This window comes from Sturnira hondurensis, unplaced genomic scaffold (genome assembly GCF_014824575.4).
Source record: "Sturnira hondurensis isolate 20B ecotype Veracruz unplaced genomic scaffold, ASM1482457v3 Scaffold0020119, whole genome shotgun sequence".
In the NCBI taxonomy this organism is placed as follows: Eukaryota; Metazoa; Chordata; class Mammalia; order Chiroptera; family Phyllostomidae; genus Sturnira; species Sturnira hondurensis.
The window spans coordinates 5992834-6012664 of NW_028092750.1; the positions used below are offsets into that span (position 1 = coordinate 5992834).

General features: G+C 48.4%; 1 protein-coding gene across 1 annotated transcript in view; it reads right to left on the minus strand.

Moving 5' to 3' along the window:
• Positions 1-1563: 1563 nt before the first annotated feature.
• NWD1 (NACHT and WD repeat domain containing 1) overlaps positions 1564-19831 on the minus strand; it is a 57576-nt gene continuing 39308 nt past the window's right edge. Inside the window, exons 13-19 of the mRNA XM_037029027.1 lie at positions 18406-18672; positions 13743-13833; positions 11318-11472; positions 9821-10097; positions 7728-8278; positions 4886-4991; positions 1564-3053 (exon numbers count right to left, since the gene is read on the minus strand). Of these exons, the coding sequence (XP_036884922.1) occupies positions 2752-3053; positions 4886-4991; positions 7728-8278; positions 9821-10097; positions 11318-11472; positions 13743-13833; positions 18406-18672 (1749 nt within the window). The 3' untranslated portion in view covers positions 1564-2751. The remainder of the gene's footprint in view (positions 3054-4885; positions 4992-7727; positions 8279-9820; positions 10098-11317; positions 11473-13742; positions 13834-18405; positions 18673-19831) is intronic.

Here is a 19831-nt window from a genome sequence, read left to right on the forward strand (position 1 = left end):
CAGCTCTGGGGGTGGGGTTAGGGTGTGAGGAGATCAAGCAAAAAAAAGGAAAAAGGACTCATGGACGTGGACAACAGTGTGGTGACTTATAGGGGAGGGCAGATCAGCGGGATACATGGTCATGGAAAAAATACAATTTAAAAAAAGTGTCCCTGTTTGCATGAGGGGTTACATGGTCCTACTTAGCATAAGAGAGCAAGGTGAGGCCCTGGTGGGGTAGCTCAGTTTGGTTAGAGTGTCGTCCCAAAACGCCAGGGTTACAGGTTTGATCCTTGGTGAGGGCACAAACGAGAAGCAACCACTGAATGCATCAGTAAGTGGAACGACAGATTGGTGTTTCTCCGTCATTCATTCATTCTCTCTCTCTCTCTCTCTCCCTCCCTTCCTCTTCCACTAAATCAATAAACTTAAAAAAAGAGAATGAGTTGAGGATTTTGACAACCACATCCTCATCCTGGTTCCTCTGAGGCTGGGAGACCTTAGGGAAGTCGTGCCTCCAAGCTCAGGGCTTGCTGGAGGCTCCGAGCAACCAAACTCTCTCAAGTGAAAATGCCCTGCAAAGCCTCCGGTGGAAGCAACAGTTCGGAGAAGCATTTTGTTAGCGAAAACTCCTTTCCTATGTTCACTTTTGTGTTTGCCCACAAAGCAACTGATTCTCAACAAGACTGTTGAGATGGATGTGCACATTTTAAGCCAGAAATTGTACTTTGTCACAACACCCACTTTGTTCCCCGACTGACAGAACTGGTGGCAAAGAGTAACTGTTTTTTCAGGGCTCCCCTGGCAATCCAAGTTAAATGGAGATGGCAGGAGAATCCCAAGTCAGTGATCTCCGGCACCTTAAAACCTGCTGCGCAACGTGCCTCAGCATGCATTTTATAATTGCAGCTTAAAACATCTTCCAGCGGAGCGTGATGCTGCCTTCCTCGGAACCCTGGTTTGGGAAACGACTGACTAAGGTAGTCAGTTGGGTCACAAGCAGGTCGGAAGCTTCTGTTCTTCTCAGGTCACTTTTTTTGAAACTCTGAATATCACAGAAGGGAGGAGGATTAGCACCTTGGAGATCTGGACTCTCCTGTCCTTACAATAAGGGCCTCAGAAGCAAGTGGGGCTTTGAGAGGCTTCGAGCAAAGAAGCAAGATCTGGGTCATTTCAATGGAAACAGTCGGACTGTTGAACTTCTCAGGACAGAGACAGTCCAAAGCACGTCAGGGCGATGTTGACAGCTCTTTCCATCTACTTCCAAGAGCCTCCATTTCTTAAAACCAAAGCAAACCAAGAGGACAGCTAGATCAGGAGTGGAATCATAGAAATGAAGATCACATGGAGGGTTAGCAACAGGGGAGTGAGAGGAGGAGAAGGGGGGAGAAGGTACAGAAAATAGCATAGACGGTAGATAGAAAATAGATAGGGGGGAAGGCAAGAATAGTAGGGGAAATATAGAATCTAAAGAAGTTGAGACACGTGGTCATAAACTAAAGGGGGGAATGGTGGGGGAGGGGTGTGCAGGGTGGAGGGGAATGAAGGGGGGAATAGAACAACTGTAATGGTATAATCAATAAAATACATTTTTTTTTAAAAAAGCTTCTTCTTCCTTGAAGCTTGGGAGCCAAGGAGATGGAAGAACTCTGACAAGTTGATTGTGTAACACCAGCCTGAGTCCTGAAGTCAGCTCATGAGCTGGAGACACACAGGCCGAAGATGCCTGGAGATGTAAATTTGAGCCAATCACCAACTTTTAAAAGTGAAAACACTTTGCCTAAAAGTCTAGATTTCTGGCTTTGCTGATGACCGCAGAAAGCTCTGGCAAAGGCGGGCTGCCTTCCTTGTGGAGAGACCCGGGTAGAGCCAAGGTGCCCACGCCCATCCCAGGCAGAGCGTGTGTCCTCCACATTTGTGTCATCTCCATCACTCTTGGCTACTCCCCCGGGGGCACGAGTGCCATCTAGATTTCTCACTGGCCCCTTCAGGCATTTGACTGTGCCACCTGTGGACTGGATAGCCGTGCTCATGAGACTAAAATGGAAGAAGAGCTGGTCCAAGAGGGATTGAAACGGGATGAACGGCTGCTTATTCTCGTTTCTCAGAGCTCTTGCACCTAGGCTGTGACCTTGAGCAAGTCACAGAGACCTCTACAAGGCCGACTTACCCGTGTGTAAAGTGGACGCAGAAATTCCTGCCCTCCCGGAAGTATGGGCTGTGATAAGGATCAGACCACAGCACCCGGTGCTTTTTAAACTATAAAGCTTTGTGGTTCACGTCTGTGGTTCAGTCAGTCTTACATCCACCCATCCCCGCTTTGCCTCGTACCAGCGCCCCAGTTTCTCTCCTGGGAATAGCTTCTCCCATTCTCAGTCCACAGAATTGGGCGGACTGAGAGCCCTGGTGGGCAATTAAGTCATTGAGTCAGGCTGGCTTATCACAGAGCTACATTCTCCTAGACAATTGATTGGTTCCGGGATAAGCATATGAGCCAACTGGGACCAATAGAATCGAGGCCAGGACTTTAGTTCAAACTGTTGGGAGAGGGAAGCTCTCTTTTCTATGGAAATGGCTGCCATGTTGCAAAGTTAGGGATGGCAGGTCTGCGAATGGAGCCCACGAGGAGGAGAGAGGAATGGAAAGATGTTGAGAAGCAAGGTCTGGGTCACATGATCTGAGGCCTTGGGTCCTGATATACATAAATACATAATTCACTTCAGCCGATTTGAATGGGGAAGCTCAGGGAACCCCATTCCCCCACAGGCAGTTCTACACTATCAGGCAGACTTGTGAACGCTTGTTTGCTTTGCGTTCCTTTCCCTGGGCACTCTCTAATCCTGAGTCCTGCGGTGCTCCTGCAGCAGCAACCAGCTCTTCCCTCCGCCTTGATTTGACCATCCACACTGGCTTCTTGATGTTCTGGAGAGAGTCCTGCTGCGAGGCTCTGGATGAAGGGCACTGGAATCGTTCACGGAGGAGATAGCCATGCCTGGTGGGGGCAATGAAGCCATTGGAGGTTGGGATGATTCTGTTCACCACGGCATGGACAAACTGGATGGCCAGGAGGGTGCCTGTTGGGGGGTGGAGGTCAGGCAGCACAGATTAGAAAACCAGGGCCACAGAAGTTCCATCTCACACAATTAAGAATTGGCTGCATGGGATCAAATCTCTGCTCTGCCCTTTACTGGGTCAGGTGTGACATCTGACCTCTCAGAGTCCCTCATACTTCATCTGCAATATGTGAGTGGTAACTGAATCTATGTGCTGAGGGGAATTCTGAAGCTTTAAAGATGTCATCATGTTGGGTGATGACTATAAATTTCAGCCCAGAGTGAGCTCAGTAAATAATATTATTATTATTGAAGGAGGAGTGACAGGGAAGTTGTGAACCTGCCGGGATGGGCTTTTGAGGCCACACTCCACAGACCTCAGTTTGGGGGCCATCTGTGACATTCTGCCGGGCATCTTTGCTACAGTTTAATAGATTATGATATATTAGACTACAGTTATGATGTACTGGACTGCATGCATTGGATTGCAATGCATTCTATTGCAATGTGTTTGATTACAATGTATTTGACTCTGTTGACTCTATTGTATTCTATTACAATGTATTTGACTCTACCTGATATTCATTCAGTTACTTACCTGCTTTGTGGCCTTGGAAAATTCCTTTAACCTCTCGAAACTTCAGCTTCTTCATTTGTTAAATGGCAATGGCACTTACCCCCAGCCACTGTCCATAGGAAACCGTGTAGGAGGGTGACGGAGGTGAGCAAGGGGACCAGAAAGACCAGCTCCAAACCACAGCTTACCAGATACTCACCTTGGGACCCTGGGCAAGCCACCCACTCTCAGAGCCCCAGTTTTTGCTCTGTAAGATGCGGATGACTATTGAGAGAGCTAACATTACTTACTCGGTGACAGCACCCAGTACACAGGAAGTGTCAACTCTTGTTAATATACCTTTAGTGTAATATTAAGCAGACCAAGAGATGTGGGGTTTTCAAAGTGGTCTTAAGCAGGCTGCCCCTAACTTTTATGAGGCTTGGGGCAAGAGAATGAATCAAGGCCCACATCCTGGAAGACACAATATCTACATGCTGCAAATCCAGCTAAGAAACAATCAAACGGAATCTGTTCTGTCCTCCTACATGGATGGCTGTACCTTTGAAACCACCTGTCAGGTCCAGGTTGAGAACTCCACGCTGGAATACAGTGGTGTGGGAGAGCCCACCCCTGGCTGTTTGTGGCTGGACCCCCTCCTCTTCCCACACCCAGCTGCATCCTACACTCTCAGGGGCCTTGCACATCCAGACTTTGTGCACAGCACCCACAGTTACCCCCTGAACCTAGAGGCATGCACACTGGGGGCACAGTCCCCCCTCAGAAGGGCGGACCTGGGGAAGGCGTCTGTGCAGTCCCTGAAGGGGCTCCTAGCCAATAGGCACTGGACTTCTAAGTACCCAGCGTGTGGGTCTAGAAGAGAAGCTGTAGCTCCAGGTGGGTCTGTCCCCTTGGCCTGCAGAGGCCTTCGAGGGAGCCAGCTAGAGAAGGCCAAGCAGGCCCTCTAATGCCCAGGGCCCAGAGCACGGCCTTTTTCTCCAGATCTAAGCTTGATCTTGTTCTCAAATCAAAATGACTCGCCCTGACCAGTGCTACTCGGTTGGTTGGAGTATCATCCTGCAAAGTGAAATGTTGCCGGTTCAATTCCTGGTCAAGGGTACATGTCTGGGCTGTGGGTTTGGTCCCCAGTCAAGAGCATCATGAGAGGCAACCAATCGATGTTTCTCTCTCACATCGATATTTCTCTCCCTCTCCTGCCCCCTTCCTTCCCCTGTCTCTAAAATAAATAAATAAATACATAAATAAAGTCTTAGAAAAAGAAACAAAAGTGACTCACCATCCAGCACACTCCAGACAATCACGGAGCGATCCCTCAAGCCCGAGTACACGTACTTGTCATCCTTGGAGAAGCAAGCACATTGGACTCCCCGGCAGTACGTGTTCTGTGGGAAAAGACAGCGTCATCTTGATTTCAGACAGAGAGACACACGGAAGAGCAGCCCCGGGCGTGGGTGTGGGAAGCGAGGCCTGCGAGCACCCCATGGGGGATGGATCCAGTGAGAGCCCGGAGAGACAGGCAGCATCGGTGTTTTCGGGGTCAAAACACACCTTTACTGAGGCTGGGCTGAGAGTTTCAGAGGTACTTGGCATTGGAGAGAAGAAATTCTAGGGTTTACTTCTTAAGTGACCTCAGTTATACAGGTATTAGCTATCACTGTCTTTAATTAAAAGCTCTGTACTCAATGCAATCTGGGATCCTGGAGCAGAAAAAGGGAATTTGTCAAAAACGTACAATCCCAATGAAGTTCATAATTCAGTTAATAATGGTGTCCCCGTGTTAACCTCCCAGTTTTCACAAACACTTTCTTGTCCTATGAAACATTAACATCAGGGGCAGCCAGCTCAGTAAATGGGCTGTAAGTCTAAGCTTTTCTGTGATTCTAAAGTCTTTCCAACACGAAGTTCGTTTAGAAACAAGACAGAAATCGAGGGGCGTTTAACTGCAGCGGTGACATCTCCTGTCTCAACAAGGCAGCACAATTCTTACCTCCCAGCCTTGCAGTGGCTTCACGAACATGAGTACGTAAGTCGGGTGGGACAAAGGCTTTTAAAGATGGAACTACTCATACTCTGCTCTCCTAGTACAAGATCACCTCCCTGTGTTTGCTAACAGTTTTCGCATCTTGCAACCTGAAGTATGGACTTCGTTCCCCGTCTAAAAAACTGGCATAAGAACCCCAAAGGTACAAGATCATCATGAGGGTTAAATGACAGAATATTTTAATATGTATATTTTTATATAATGCATATATAATATAATATATAATGTAGTTCTTAATAATATGGACAGAAAAGTTAGAATAGCTCTTGGAGACGGGCAGTGGAGACTCTGAGACACTTTGTATAGAAAGGAGTCACCAGTTCCCTCTTCAGAGCCTTTGCAGCTACTGTTCCTTCTGCCTAGAATGCTATTCCGCAGGACTTACTTGGCCTCAAATAGCAGCCCTTGCTACTCTCTACCCCCTTGACATTGCCCTATTTTTTCCCACACACCTGTCCCTCCCCAACCCATCACATACTTGCTGCCTTAATTTTATTTCACGGACATTTATGGAGTCCCGAGGCTGTATCAGAGCTCCCCTGAGGATGGGGGCGATTTCAATGAGCAACACAAAAACTTCTGCCCACACAGAGCTCAGTGTCTCCCCACCGAGGACAAGGCTCCAGGCGCAGGGCTGCTGGTGTCTGCCCTGCTCTCAGATGCTTCCTTACAGCCAGAAGGAAGCCCGGAGGTGTACGGTTAGATCAGCATGCAGTTTTGATCGGAATTAGCCCTATTCTGATATTGAGCTTTCAGACATTTTGTATACGTTCTTTCACCTAGCGATTTACCAGAACTGTGTCCAGGCCTGGCACTGCAGAGGGAGTGAGAGGCAAACTCCTTTATCAGAAAAGTTTGCCTCTCTGAGTAAAGGTGTTTCTTTGCGATGAGCCACACTGGGGCACGTTTTACTCAACTTTTCTGCTGTTTGGTCATAGCAGTCTACTTTTACTTGCTTTGGTTTAAAACTGTTTCCCATTTTGTTCTCAATCTTTTGTTTATAGAAATAGACATTGTGGGAAGCTGCATTTCATGTTTAAAAATGTGAGAGGACAGCCCTGGCTGGTGTAGCTCAGTGGATTGAGCTTGGGCCTGCGAACCACACGATCACGGTTCGATTCCCAGTCAGGGCACATGCCTGGGTTGCAGGCCAGTTCCCGGCAGGGGACGCATGAGAAACAACCATACGTTGATATTTCTCTCCTTCTCCTCTTCCCTTCCTCTCTAAAGATAAATAAATAAAAATATTTAAAAATATTTTTAAAATGTGAGAGGATAAATCAGACTTAATGTATGTGTAAGATTAATTTTCTAATAGGAAAGGTACAGTTCAAAATAGCAAAAGTAGGGCCAGGTAAAACACGTAGTCTCTCTTTTTTTAATGTGTATCTGGTCTTTTGTCTGTGTCTGTTTTATTCCACTGGAATAAATGTGTCCTTGCTATAAATGCAAAGCATTTTTTCCCAACTAAACTGTAGCTATAGACTTCACAATATCATTCAACAATAAAAAGTCATTAACCTCTAGGGAAAAAAAGGAGCAGCCGCAGCCTGGTGTAGACCACGAAGTCAAAGCTGGTGAGTGGGAGAGCGACAGAGTCCGGGTTCAGGAGAGTGAGGTGAGGCTACACCAGTGCAGGATTTGATCCTGTCTTGATTTGATTTTATTTTTTAAAAGACTTCACTTATTTTTTTTTAGAGAGAAGGGAGGGAAAGAAACATTAACATGTGGTTGCCTCTCACACTCCCCCTACTGGGGACCTGATCCAGGCATGTGCCCTGAGTGGGAATTGAACCAGCTACCCTTTGGTGCTCAGTACACTGAGCCACACCAGCCAGGGCTGATCCTGTCTTGATTTTAAGTGTTGATATTTTTGTTCTTCATGGATCTTTTGCATTTGTTGTGATTTCTCTAGACTGCTGAGTTTTTGAGCACCCCCTTTAACTCCGCTCTTGTGGTGAGCACCCCACTTCTCCAAGCCTACTCCCGACCTTGGTCAATGGCAGGTGGTGTGTGCACTTAATAAATGACCCCCATGATCAGTTTTCTGATGCCTGGACCTGGCATGGCCACACACCGTGTAACTCATCTCAAATTTCCACTCGCAGGTCTGCAGGTCCCAGAGACACAGCAGGGCTTCCTCGGACCCGCTGACGGCCAGCTGCTCCTTGTGGCTGACCTCCACGCAGGTGACCTGGCTCCCGTGGGCCTCCAGAGGGAACACCTTGGAATTCACACACTCATAAAGGAAGAGGTCGCCTTTGGTCATGCCGTAAATCACACGGTAGTTGGCCAGAACGGCCACGCTGGATATGGTCACAGGCAGCTGAGTATAGAAGGTGTAGGCTGGCCCATCAATGACTGGACAGGAGTCCCCATGGTTGATGTCAAACACCAGGATGATGCGGTCGTAAGCGATGGCCAGATGCTCCTCGCCCTTACTTAGGGCCATGCAGTTGACAGCTCTCCGGGCCTCTGGAGGAGGGATGCACATCACATCCTGCCTGGAATTCAGGGGGAACACCAGGACAATTCCGGAAACGAGGCCAGTGAAAAGGAGCTTGGCCTGCTCGGCGACCTCCAGACACCTGACCTCGTTGGAGGTGTCCAGGGCATCTTGTTCTTCACCTGCCGTTGGGGGGGAAGATTGCATCAAGAATGGATCAAAGGAATGCTCATCCCCTGGTTTTTCCAATTTTTCCAATTATGGATAATGCTTTCATTATCCATAAGCTTCAACTTGGCTACTGCAAGTTTCCCCGCTCTCACGCCTGCCCCCAACCCTGCCCCCAAGGTCATAAAAAGAAACATCATCTCACCGCCCTGCATGCCAATCTCCAGTGACTTCCACTCCCTCACATCACCTCTGTGACCTCATCCCAAACATCTCCTTTCCACACTTTTGTAAAGGCTGAAGAGTACATACTCTTGCCTTGTACACTGTGAGCTTTCTATTGCAGCCATTGAACCGCGCCTTTGTAGTTCCCAAATTGCCACAGATAATAAACAAACAAAAGCGTCTGTCTAGGTTTTGCCTGCAGGCTGGAGTTTGCGGCTCCTCTCTCATCCCCCACTGCATTCTCTTTCTTTGCCTCTCACTTTGCACCACAACCAGCGGACAAGCACCCTGAGAGTTGGTCTTGCTGAGCCCGCCCCACCCCAGAGCCCGACACTAAACAAATGTCTGTCAAGTCAATGAATACATGAACTTGAGAATGAATTTCTTTTCTCATATTATTTTATCACATCAGGAATTTCTATATCCCCATTCGCCCAGTGGGGATTGTCACAGAGACTGTTGGTAACAGGCCAGACCCCTCACTGGCCAGTTCACCCAGGCCCGAGGCTGCGCACTGCTGCTGGGAAGGGAACCCTCTTCTGGAAAGGCTTGGGGGCTACGCCCACCCCACCCCGAGGATGGTACCAGGCCACTGACCGCCCGATAGGGAATGCAAAAGGCTGGCCTCCTTGCTCCGAGATGGGAAAACTCGGTGAAATTTATGCTCTGGGACTCCTGGTGGGACCAGGCAGAGCCCCCGAGCCTCGCCTGCTTTCTCACTCCCTCTCAGGCTTCCCCCGGGGTTGCCCCTTTATACACCACTTGTGCACACGTCGCCCTCACATGTCCTGCTTTCTGGGGAACCTCGACTAAAACGGAGACTGCCAACCAGCTATCAATCGCCTATGCCAGAAATTTACAAATACCTAATGCTCTTCTCTATCAGCCACTTCCAATTTGACTGGAGTTATGGGGATGATATGGCCTGAATGTTTATGTCCCTCCCAGAGTCATATGTGGAAGCTCTAACCCTTAATGTGACAGCACATTAAGAGCTGGGGCCACTCGGAGGTGGTGAGGTCACAAGGGTGGTGCCCTCATGATGGGCCGAGTGCGCCCGTAAGAGGAGACAGGAGCACCAGCCCTCCCTGTGCTCTCTCCCATGTGGGGACACAGTGAGAAGACGGCCATCTGCAAACCAGGAGGAGACCCCTCACCAGATCCCCAATCAGCCGACACTTGATCTTGGACTCCCAGACTCCAGAGCCGTGGGAAACCAAAGTCTGAGGCCAAGCCCTCGCTGGCGACGCTCTGTTACAGTGGCCCGAGTGGACGGAACCAGGGGCTGCAGGGCTCACCCACACACCTGACCGCGCTTCTGCCACACAAACCTTCTGCCAAGTCCCAAATGGTGACCTTGCTTTTGTCCCCGATTTTGGGGAAGTAGACGTAGCCCCCCTGGTGTGACACGGCGGTGAGGCCGGTGCGGTCCAGAAACGGGGCAGAGGCCTGCGGCTTCCGAGGGTAAGTGAGGTCCCAGACGCTGAAGGAGGAGGACTGCTGCGATGCAGACGCCACCCAGGCCCCGCACTGGGCCAGCAGGCTCACGGGGGCCCCGACGCCTTCCAGGATGTCCAGCAGGGTCCCCTGTTCTGACAGACTCCACACCTGAGGACGGGGAGCAGAGGGGCAGAGCTGACTTCTTCTGTAGCTTGAGAATATGATTAAGTTCTTTTGTCTACCTAAGGTGAGCCCTTGGGCTGAGGTTCAAAGGCCTTCAAGTCTCAACACCCACTAAAACACCCCTGCATCTCACCAGGCTACCCCCATGGCAGTTCTCAAAGTGTGTGCCAGGGGACCCTCAGAGGGTACACCCCCAGCTTTTTCCGTCAAAGCAAGACTATTTTCATAATAATTCTAAGCCATTATTTGCTTTTTTGATTCTCTTCTTCTCACAAGCAACCAGTGTTTTCCAGAAGTTAGGGGACATGTGACATTATAGGACAGACAGGAGCATACCGAACCCAACAGGAGGACCCAACAGCCTTCCGTGAAGCCAGAGGGGGGAGAGACACTCTCCTCATGAGTGTTTTGGTTTGTTTCAGAAAATGGAGTTGTTGTCATAAAAGTATGTTAACATGTTGACATGTTACATGAATGCGTTGATGGATCAGTATTTCTGAATGTCCTCATTTTTTCATTTTTAATGTGGTAATTATCAATAAATACTAAATGCAATGTGGGATTCTGAACTGGATCCTAGAATTGAAAAGGGGCGTGTTTGGGGAAAAGCTGACAGAATTGAAACAAAACCTGAAGATCGGTGAAGAGTGCCATTCCAGGGTGAATGCCTTGGATCTGACCAAGGGACCGAGGTAAGAGGAGGCGTGAGCATTGGGGGAGCTGGGGGAGGAGTGCCTATATATTTGGGGGCTTTCCATGGATGTAAGTCTTCTGTAAATACTAAAATTATACACCAAAAATCAGTTGTTAAAAATATAGAAATCAAATTGCTATGATCCACATAAACAAAAGCTCTTGGGGCGGGGGTCTCAATAATCTTAAAAGTGTAAAGATGTCCTGAGAACTTTGAGCTTAACTGGTCTCCTCCCCTCCCCCCAACCCTGCTCCCCTCTAAGGTCAAAACTCTCCTGGTCTTTCTTTAGGTTTCATGAAATGTCAGCTCCTTTGTCGAACGTATCGGTAGTCCCCACGGGTCTGGCACTGGGTCCTAGGAGACCCCCCCTTATCCTCTCCATGACCTGCCCTGTTTTGCTCACATTAGTTTTTGTGGGTTTCTATATTTTGAAGTTCAAGGATCTCTTAAAAATTGTACTTGTATTTCCGAGGCAGAAGTAAGGATGACAGGCCCTAGGTCACCCTCTCACCTGAATGAGAGCATCTCGGGACCCAGTGACAATCAGATTGTTTTCAGGACCAAAAACGGCTGTCTCCACTGTGTCCTCATGTTCAAGGTCAGTGCTTATGAGTCGATGAAACCCCTGTGAGTCGGCCAAGAATATCCGCATAGACCTTCCAAAGGCTGTAACGGCAGAGACTGGGGTTATGCCTTTCATTCCTGGAGGATCTTGAGTAGTTCCAATTTAGTCAACGGAGTTTTTTGAGCACCTACTATGTGCCAGTGGAAGGAATACAATGGTGAGCAAGACAGACATGGCCCTCATCCTCACATAGCCCAACAAGGGCGGGGGCGGGGCAAGGGGCAGGGATGGCAGTGATCAATAATCTCACAGAAAAACAGCAAAGTTATTTATTATCAGAAGACAATGAGTTCTCTGCAGACTGGGACTGCCTGTTTGGGCTGCTCAGAGTATCCCAGAACCCAGCACAAGGCTGGACACAGTAAATATCTTTGAAGGAAGGAAGGAAGGAAGGAAGGGAGGGAGGGAGGGAGGGAGAAAGGAAAATAAAATGGTTACAATCTGTGACAAGGGCAATGAAGCCAGGAGACTGGGTGCCACGAGGAAATGGCACACGGGCACACACGGCAGAGATGACAAGGTGAGGACAGAGGCAGTGCCTGGGATGTGGTCACAAGTCAAGGAATCACAAGGCAGAAGCTGGAAGAAGCAAAAAAGGGTTCTTCTCTAGAGCCTGTGGAGGGAGCCAGTCCTACCAACTCTGATTTCAGACTTTCGGCTTCTAGAAACAACAGTGGGAGAAAAACCCGGCCAGGCTCCTCCTTCTCATGGGCTGCTGGAAACAGCCACATTTGAAACCCAACTGTAACAAGCCTTTAGGTCACCAAGCTCCTCAATGGCTGTGGCCTCGGTCCCGATTGCAGTTTCTGCCTCTAAGTTTGTTTTTCTTTCTCCTTTCAATCCTATTTGCTGTGCTGCGTTCTACACATACTTTAGCCACCTGAAATTGTTTTGGAAACAGGATAGAGGGTATGTATCAATCCATTGCCCATCATTCAATCTCAGAGGGTAAGTGTTCATCAGCCCTGCACTCTCCAACAGGGTCACACGAGGCTGTGAACGTGGCCCGTCCAAACTGAGATAAGCCGTAAGTGTAAAGTACACACCAGATTTCAAATTTTAAAAATAATGTCAAATATACCATTAATGATGTCTATATTGACTTCCCAGTGAACTTTTGGATTAAATACGATGTGTTACTAACATGAAGGCCACCTGTTTCTTTTTACCCCTTTACATAAGCTCGTGAGGACATTCTCAGTGGTAAACATGGCCCGCGTCTGTGTCTCGCATCCCTGGAGAGCACTGGCCTGCAGTGTCTCCGACCCTGGAAACGGCTTCGCAGAAAGCCAGGCTGATTTTAGGGCGGAGAAATACTCTGTGTGAGGCTATAGTGATGGGTCCGTGTCATCATCCCTTTGTCCAAACCTCCAGAATGTGCAAAACCGAGAGGGGAACTTGTGTCATGTAAACCGTGGGCTCCGGGTGGTGTGTCAGTGTAGGAATATCGGTTACCAGTACACACCACTCTGGTGGGAATGTTGATTATGCGGGAGGCAGTGCATGTGCACGTAGTGGGGTTATGGGAACTCTGTACCTTCTGCTCAGTTTGGCTGTGAACCTAAAACTACCGTTAAAAACAACCAGGCTCTGGAGCATATGTTAGTCACCTCCACTAGGAAGCCTTCCCTGACTGCTCAGACTAAAGAAGAAAACCTGTCGCACATTCCCATGGGCCCCGATTCTTGCTTTTCTTGTGCCTACCTATGTGTCCATCTTTCCTGCTACCCTGCAAGCCCCCCAAAGCAGCGGTTGTGTGGGCCGGCTGACCCCTGACTGTACCCCATCCTCTCATCCAGCCCCACCCTGTCTCTGTGATGATCTAACCACCCCTACATCAAAGGGAATGCACCAGAAACCCGGAAAGGTTAGGAAATGTGCCCAGAACGCAGGTTGGCAAGTGACAGGCTTAGGCCAGAAGTAGCCAGCCACCTATTTTTTTGTGCGGCCCATGAGCTAAGAACAGTTGTTACCTTTTTCACTGGTTGAAAAAACTCAAAATAAGATTATTCCATGCAACACAGAAATAATCAGAAATTCAAATTTCAGCATCCACAAAGAAAGAGGTACTGTCACATTGCCACACTCACTTGAAATATCACCTGGGTGGCTTTTGCATTACAAGGGCAGAGTTCAACAGTTGTGACAGAGACCACTGGGTCTGCAAAGCCAACAATATGTACTGTGCGGTCCTTGGGAGAAAAAGGTTGCTTACCGCTGGCCTAAGACTCAGGCTTTTCTGTGAGCCCCTCTCCGTTCCAACCAAATCCGTAGCTTCCCCCTCCCCACTACCCAGCGAGCCAAATGCTACCTGCTGCAAGAAGGGACTCATCTTCAGAGACTACCAGGAACCCCACAGCTTCTGGAAGCTTCTGCAGCAGGCTGTCTGCTTCAGAGGAAACCTACACAAAGTCAAACATGCCCATGAAGCATTTTCACAGGATTTAGGGTTCAGGCAGGGCTCCGCCACTCACCAGCAATGTGACCCTAAGCAAATTCCTTAACCCCTGGGTGCCTCAGTTTCCTCATCTGTTAGATGGGTGATGATACCAGAACTGCCTCACTGGGGTGTTGTGGGCTGAGAAGCGTGTGGATGGTCCCCCAACCCCACCCATCAACCCTCCCAAAGTGGCCGGTGTTCTTCCTGTTGACGTTGTTGTTGTTATAACCAACTCAGGGACCCAGAGAACACTCTAGCATTTGTTTTCTGCCCCCAGAGGAGGTCTGGAGAGCTCAGATAAAATCAAAACACAAGGTGGAGGCAGAGGAAGGCAGTTCTCCCTATTGCTGAGTTGCATAAATGAACCGATTTTGTTTGAATCTAAGAGGGAGATTTATTCATTTTCCCTGATTCTCAGCCCCAGTCCAGCTACTGAGTTTTGAGTGCCTGACTGCCACGAGGCATGTGCCCAAAGCGGTATGTCCATTACCTGTTGGGGGTGGGAGGGAGAGGATGAGACACGTGAGCAGCCCAGTAAAGCGAGTCCTTTGCACCAGTTCAAGCCAGGATTAAAAAAATATTTGTTTAACATTTATTTAACAGGTGCAGAAGCAAGTGAATTTCCTTATGGACGATATTTTTAATATCATTACTGTTGATATTTTTTTAAATGCAATTCTTTTAAAACTTAAAAAATGAAACAATAATACTGTATAAAAAATTTTAAAAAGAAATATCCAGTGTACACAACGTATGTCTTTTCACCTTCCCTGTATGTTCTCCTCCTCCCCAGAAGGGACCATTGTCCATTTGTTAGATAAATGGTCACACGAGCATCCTTTGTCGCACAATCCATCACAGATGTTCTGCAAGTTGCTCCTCCACTTAGCGAGTCTGGGGCAGTGGTTCTCAGCTGTGTGGGGGGGTGATTTTGTCTCCTCGGGGGACACTGGGCCATGTGGAGACGTTTTTGGTTGCTAAGACCAGGAGATACTCTACATGGAGCGGGTGGAGGCCAGGGCTGTGCTGAACACCCTGCCCTGCCCAGCAGGGCCCCCACGGCTGAGGAGGGCCTGGCCCCAAATGCCAGCGGTCTGCAGGTAGGGGTAACGCATGGGTTCTACACCTTGTCTGCTTGAGTTCAAAGCCCATCTGTGCCATGCTCTGTGCCTCAGTTTACCAGTGTGTAATTTGCAGCAGCTACATCTTGTCATTGCTATGAAGGTTAAATAAGATGAGGAATATAAAGTGCCTGGGCTGGTGCTTAGTGCACAGTGAGTACTGCCCGAAAGTTTGTTGTAATGTCCGTGAAGGCAGCTCTAGGCCTGGAATTGGCAAACCTGTCCTGTGGTGGGCTGCATGGTGACTATTTTAGGCTTTGTGGCCATGCGGTCTCCACTTTGCCAACACGGCCCAGACCCAGCCATAGATGGCACATACACGGATGGGTGTGGTGTGCCAATAAAACTTTACTTACAGACACGGAACTATGGACTCCACAGAATTTTCATGTTACGAGATATTAAAAAATTTTTCAATTTCTAAAATTAGTGAACCATTCTCAGCTTGTGGGCCACACAATACAAAAGGCTGTGAGTCCCCGTTTGCTGCCCACTGCCCACGACTCAGATTTTTCATGGCTGTGTAATCTTCCATTGTATAGATATTCCAAAGGGTGTTTAACCACTTTTCCACAGATGGACGTTCGAGATCATGCCAATGTTTCCCCATCCCATAGACTGCTACAGTAGTCTATGTGAGGCATCACGGAAACAGGTCACAGAGGGTCTTGAATGCTCTGCTGAGGAGGTGAGGATTTGGGGTGGGGAAGAACATGGCCACTGGAGAATCATCCCAAAGCTCCACACTTTTGGACCTCATGGCCTCACAGCCTCCCCGAGCAATCAAGGCAACAAACAATAATGAAAGAGAACCTCGGTTCTTTATCAGGTCGCTTGGATGTTTAATGTTACTTCTTTCTCCATTTAGTGCTTATCTTCAGTAATATCCTTCAGCCTAGAAAAGAACTTGAACTTGGGGGTTAGACACAGCTAAGTTTGAAAATCCAAGTTCTGCCTTAAACTAGTTGTATTCTTGGGCAAGCTCAGTCCCTTCTTTGAGCCCTGGTTTCCTCATTAGTAAAGTGGTGGGGGGACAGAAGTGGCACCTGCATCCAGAGCCAGGACAAGGGATGGATAGATGGGCGCCTGCTCAGACTTTTGACAAGTAAGATATCACTGGGATGACGTGGCAATAGAGTGCTAGTTAAACTCACATTTCTCCCTACATAACTCATCAGTGGTGCCCTATTCGCATCCTCTCAGCTCTGAAGGCCATTCTTCTGTTCCTAAAGGCTGCTGTTTTGTTGGTCCCGAGCCTATTGAGGATGGCGCCCTTGGTTAGTAAAGCCACAGTGCTCACCTGAGCACACATCACTTGAAGGGACTTCCACAGTCATGTCCCCCACCGGGGCCCCTATTAAGGCTGGGGCAGCTCTTGTGTTTGTTTCTTTTCTTTTCTTTTTATTTATTTACTTTTCAAGAGAGGGGAAGGGATGGAGAAACAGAGGGAGAGACAGTAATACGTGAGCCTGGGCCATGGCACTCAGCCCCCTCGGGGGCTGTATGTGGGCCGGGGCCGGCCACATCACCTCCTGGGCCTCCTTTCCTTCTCTTCCACAAGATTAACCGGCCCCCTGCTCAGGTGGGGACCCAGCCAACTGTTGTTCCCCACGTGCCCCTTGCAGGGCCCTGCATGTGCTCGGTGCTCTGTCCTCCTCCTTTATTTAGTTGGTTAGTTTTAAAGTTATTTATTTATTTATTATTAGAGAAAGGAAGGAAGAAAGAGAGGGAGAGAAGCATCAGTGTGTGAGAGATACACATCTATCAGCTGCCTCTTGTAGGCCCCAAAGGGGGGACCTGGCCAGGGCATGTGCCCTGCCTGGGAATCAAACCAGTGACCCTTTGGTTCGCAGGCTGGCACTCAGTCCACTGAACCACGTCAGCCAGGGCCCTTGTGGTCCTTATGATCACAGGATGAACTTCAGCAAGAAACTGTCAGGGAACTTTGAGGAACAAGATGTATCACTCATGAGTCCTAGAAGGTATATGGCACACAGCACACCCAAGGGCCACACAGTTGAGGAGCGAGAGAGAGGAGACAGACAGACAGAGACAGAGAGACCGAGACTGAGAGAGGGAGCCTGGGGCTCTGCATTTGTTACAGTCTAAGGGTGGGACCTGGGGTTTTGTAAGTTCACGCTTTATCGGTGAATTTAAAGGGAGTGGGGTCCCTCAAGCGGTCTCTTATCCAGGCTACCCACTAGTAGCTGTGTCATACAGCTCGCAATATGGTTATTCAAGATGGACGGCTTTTGGGATGGATGCCTTGGCAATCAAAAACTTAATGCCAGGCGCTTACACTACAGCTGTTTACAGCACACATCTGACTCTGCACCTGGGTTTTTTTTCTCCGACTCCCCCACTCCCCCAGCACATTTGGCCAGTGTGTTAATGCTCCTGAGAGCAGCCTTCCCCTAACCACTGGTGGAGCTGATGGATATAACCCTGACTCCTGGCCTCCCTGACACATGTTCTACACTCTCTCCCAGAGCATCTGCAGCAGGACTGAGCTCCACTGGCCACATCATCAACGGGCTTTATGAGCCACATTATTGGCTGCCTTTCCTCCCCAGTCCCATTTCTCCACCATCTACCAGTGGTTCCTTAGAATGTCAGGCACATCCTACCACACCACCATGACATCCCCTATTCCCTCTATCTTTCCCTTTTCATCCTGGAAGTCCTTCCTGTTCCAAGGGTGCCTCCCCAGGGGAGCCTTCCCAGATTGTTTCTTCCAGAAGTATTTATTCCCTCCCCCACCAATGAAGAACAGACTACCTCTATTGAAAACAGAGTCTGTTCTCCTTAGTGTGGCTGTATGTGATTGGTGAGTTCATCTCCCTCCTTAAGTTGAGTTCTCGAGGGCACAGTTGGACTACTATGCCTTCTACAGCCCCTCTAGAGCCTGTTGTGGTGCCCCTGCTTCTCCACCTGTGACTCTTTATATAACTTGCTCTTGGTGCCCACCCACACCCCCCCAAGCTCTTTTGTATTCCCGGAGGTTGCCTACTGCACGCCTGCAACTCTGTGCCTGGGTTGGTATTTTTTCTGACTCCCCACCCCATCCCACCACCACACTTGGTCCCTGTGTGAGTGCTCCTGGGAGCACCCAACGCAGATGGAGCAGGTGGGTGGTACCCAAGCTCCTGGCTCCTCCACAGGGACCGCGCTAAAGCCCATTCTTACACTGTCTCCCACGTCATTCCCAGCAGGACTGAGTGCCAGCAATGCCCCCACTGGTCAGCCCCCAGGAGATAGCCATAGATGTTTCCTGAAATGTGCTGGATTGAGAATCTCTGGGATTAGGAAGTCAAGTGCCATTTAGTAAAATACAGTTTCTCCCAGCTTCTAGGACAGCTGAGCACTTCGGAGCTGAGTGAGGGTTGGCCTCATAGTCAATGAAAGTTGCTTACCAAAGAGATGGAGCCCTTGCTGAACCCAATAACCATCCATCCTGACTTCTGGACGGAGACCCCACAGGTGGGTGTTTCCTCTTTGACACTGGACAAGTGCTGCTTCCCCTGCGCTCTGCCTGTGGCTGAACTCCACACACTGACCACGCAGCCCTCGGATACCGTCAGCAGTGTGGCCCCCAGCACTGCTGTGCACAGCCAGGGGTCAGAGGCATCTCCCAGGACTTGGAAAACCAGCTCTGCAGTTTCCAGATTCCAAGCACTGACCTAACAGGATGAAAAGGAAGAGAAAACTTGACAGGCAGCCTAGGCTGCAAGTTTTCCAGAGTCAAATGCAAAACCTGCTCCTTTTATAGTTTATGCATTTTATTTCCAACACTCTGCTAGCTCCAAATATAAGGGTGTCAGAGAGAGGTGTCCTGAATTGGAGCCTGGAAGAGCAAAAGGACATTTGTGGAAAATCAATGAAATCCAAATAAAGTCTGGAATTAGGTTGCTAGAAATGAAATTAAAAAAAAAAAGAGATCACTATTAATGTCTTAGTTTTGACAAATGTAGTCATGTGAGATGTTGACATTGGAGAAGGTTAGATCAAGGGCACGAGGGAACTCTATAATATCTTTATAACTTTTGCATAAATCTAAAATTGCTGCAAAGTAAAAAGTTTTAAAAATAGAGAAAAGCCAGCCATACCACATGCACCAATGTTGTATGTCCATTACAAGTAATTATTGATTAAAGCAGTTTCCCTGTTTAACCTCATAAAAATTATCTTTTTATCAGCAGTAACCATTTAAATAGTAAACATTTGCCCACTAGTTTTACTTCTGGGGTTTGTGTTAAAGAAATAAAGAGAGATACACACAAAAATATGTGCGTAAGGAAAGTTAGCTCAGTTATTTGAAAGCTCAAAGAACTGTACACAACCTGTATGTCCAATAGGAAGGGATCAGTTAAATAAACAATAGTGGGGCCATGCAAAGGCAGCTAATGAAATCACTCAGCAAGCTCTTTTTGAAGACTGTTTAAGGTTATGAGCCAATGAAAAGAGCTTTACCGCCCTAGTTGGTGTGGCTCGGTGGGTTGAGCACCGGCTTGGGAATCAAAGGGTCCCTGATTTAATTCCCAGTCAGGGCACATGCCTGGGCTTCGAGACAGGTCCCCAGTAGGGGGCGTGTGAGAGACAACCACACATTGATGTGTCTCTCCCTCCCCCTCCCTTCTTCTCTCTCTAAAAATAAATAAATAAATAAAATCTTAAAAAAATCATATAAAAAGGGAAATAGCTTTATAAAATTGCTCATATGGTTTTATCCCAATTTTGTTTTATACACACAGGCATTTGCAAACACACACACATAATGCACATAAAGTAACATAATGTAAATGTTAACAGCGGTTATCTTTGAGAATATCTGTCACTAGT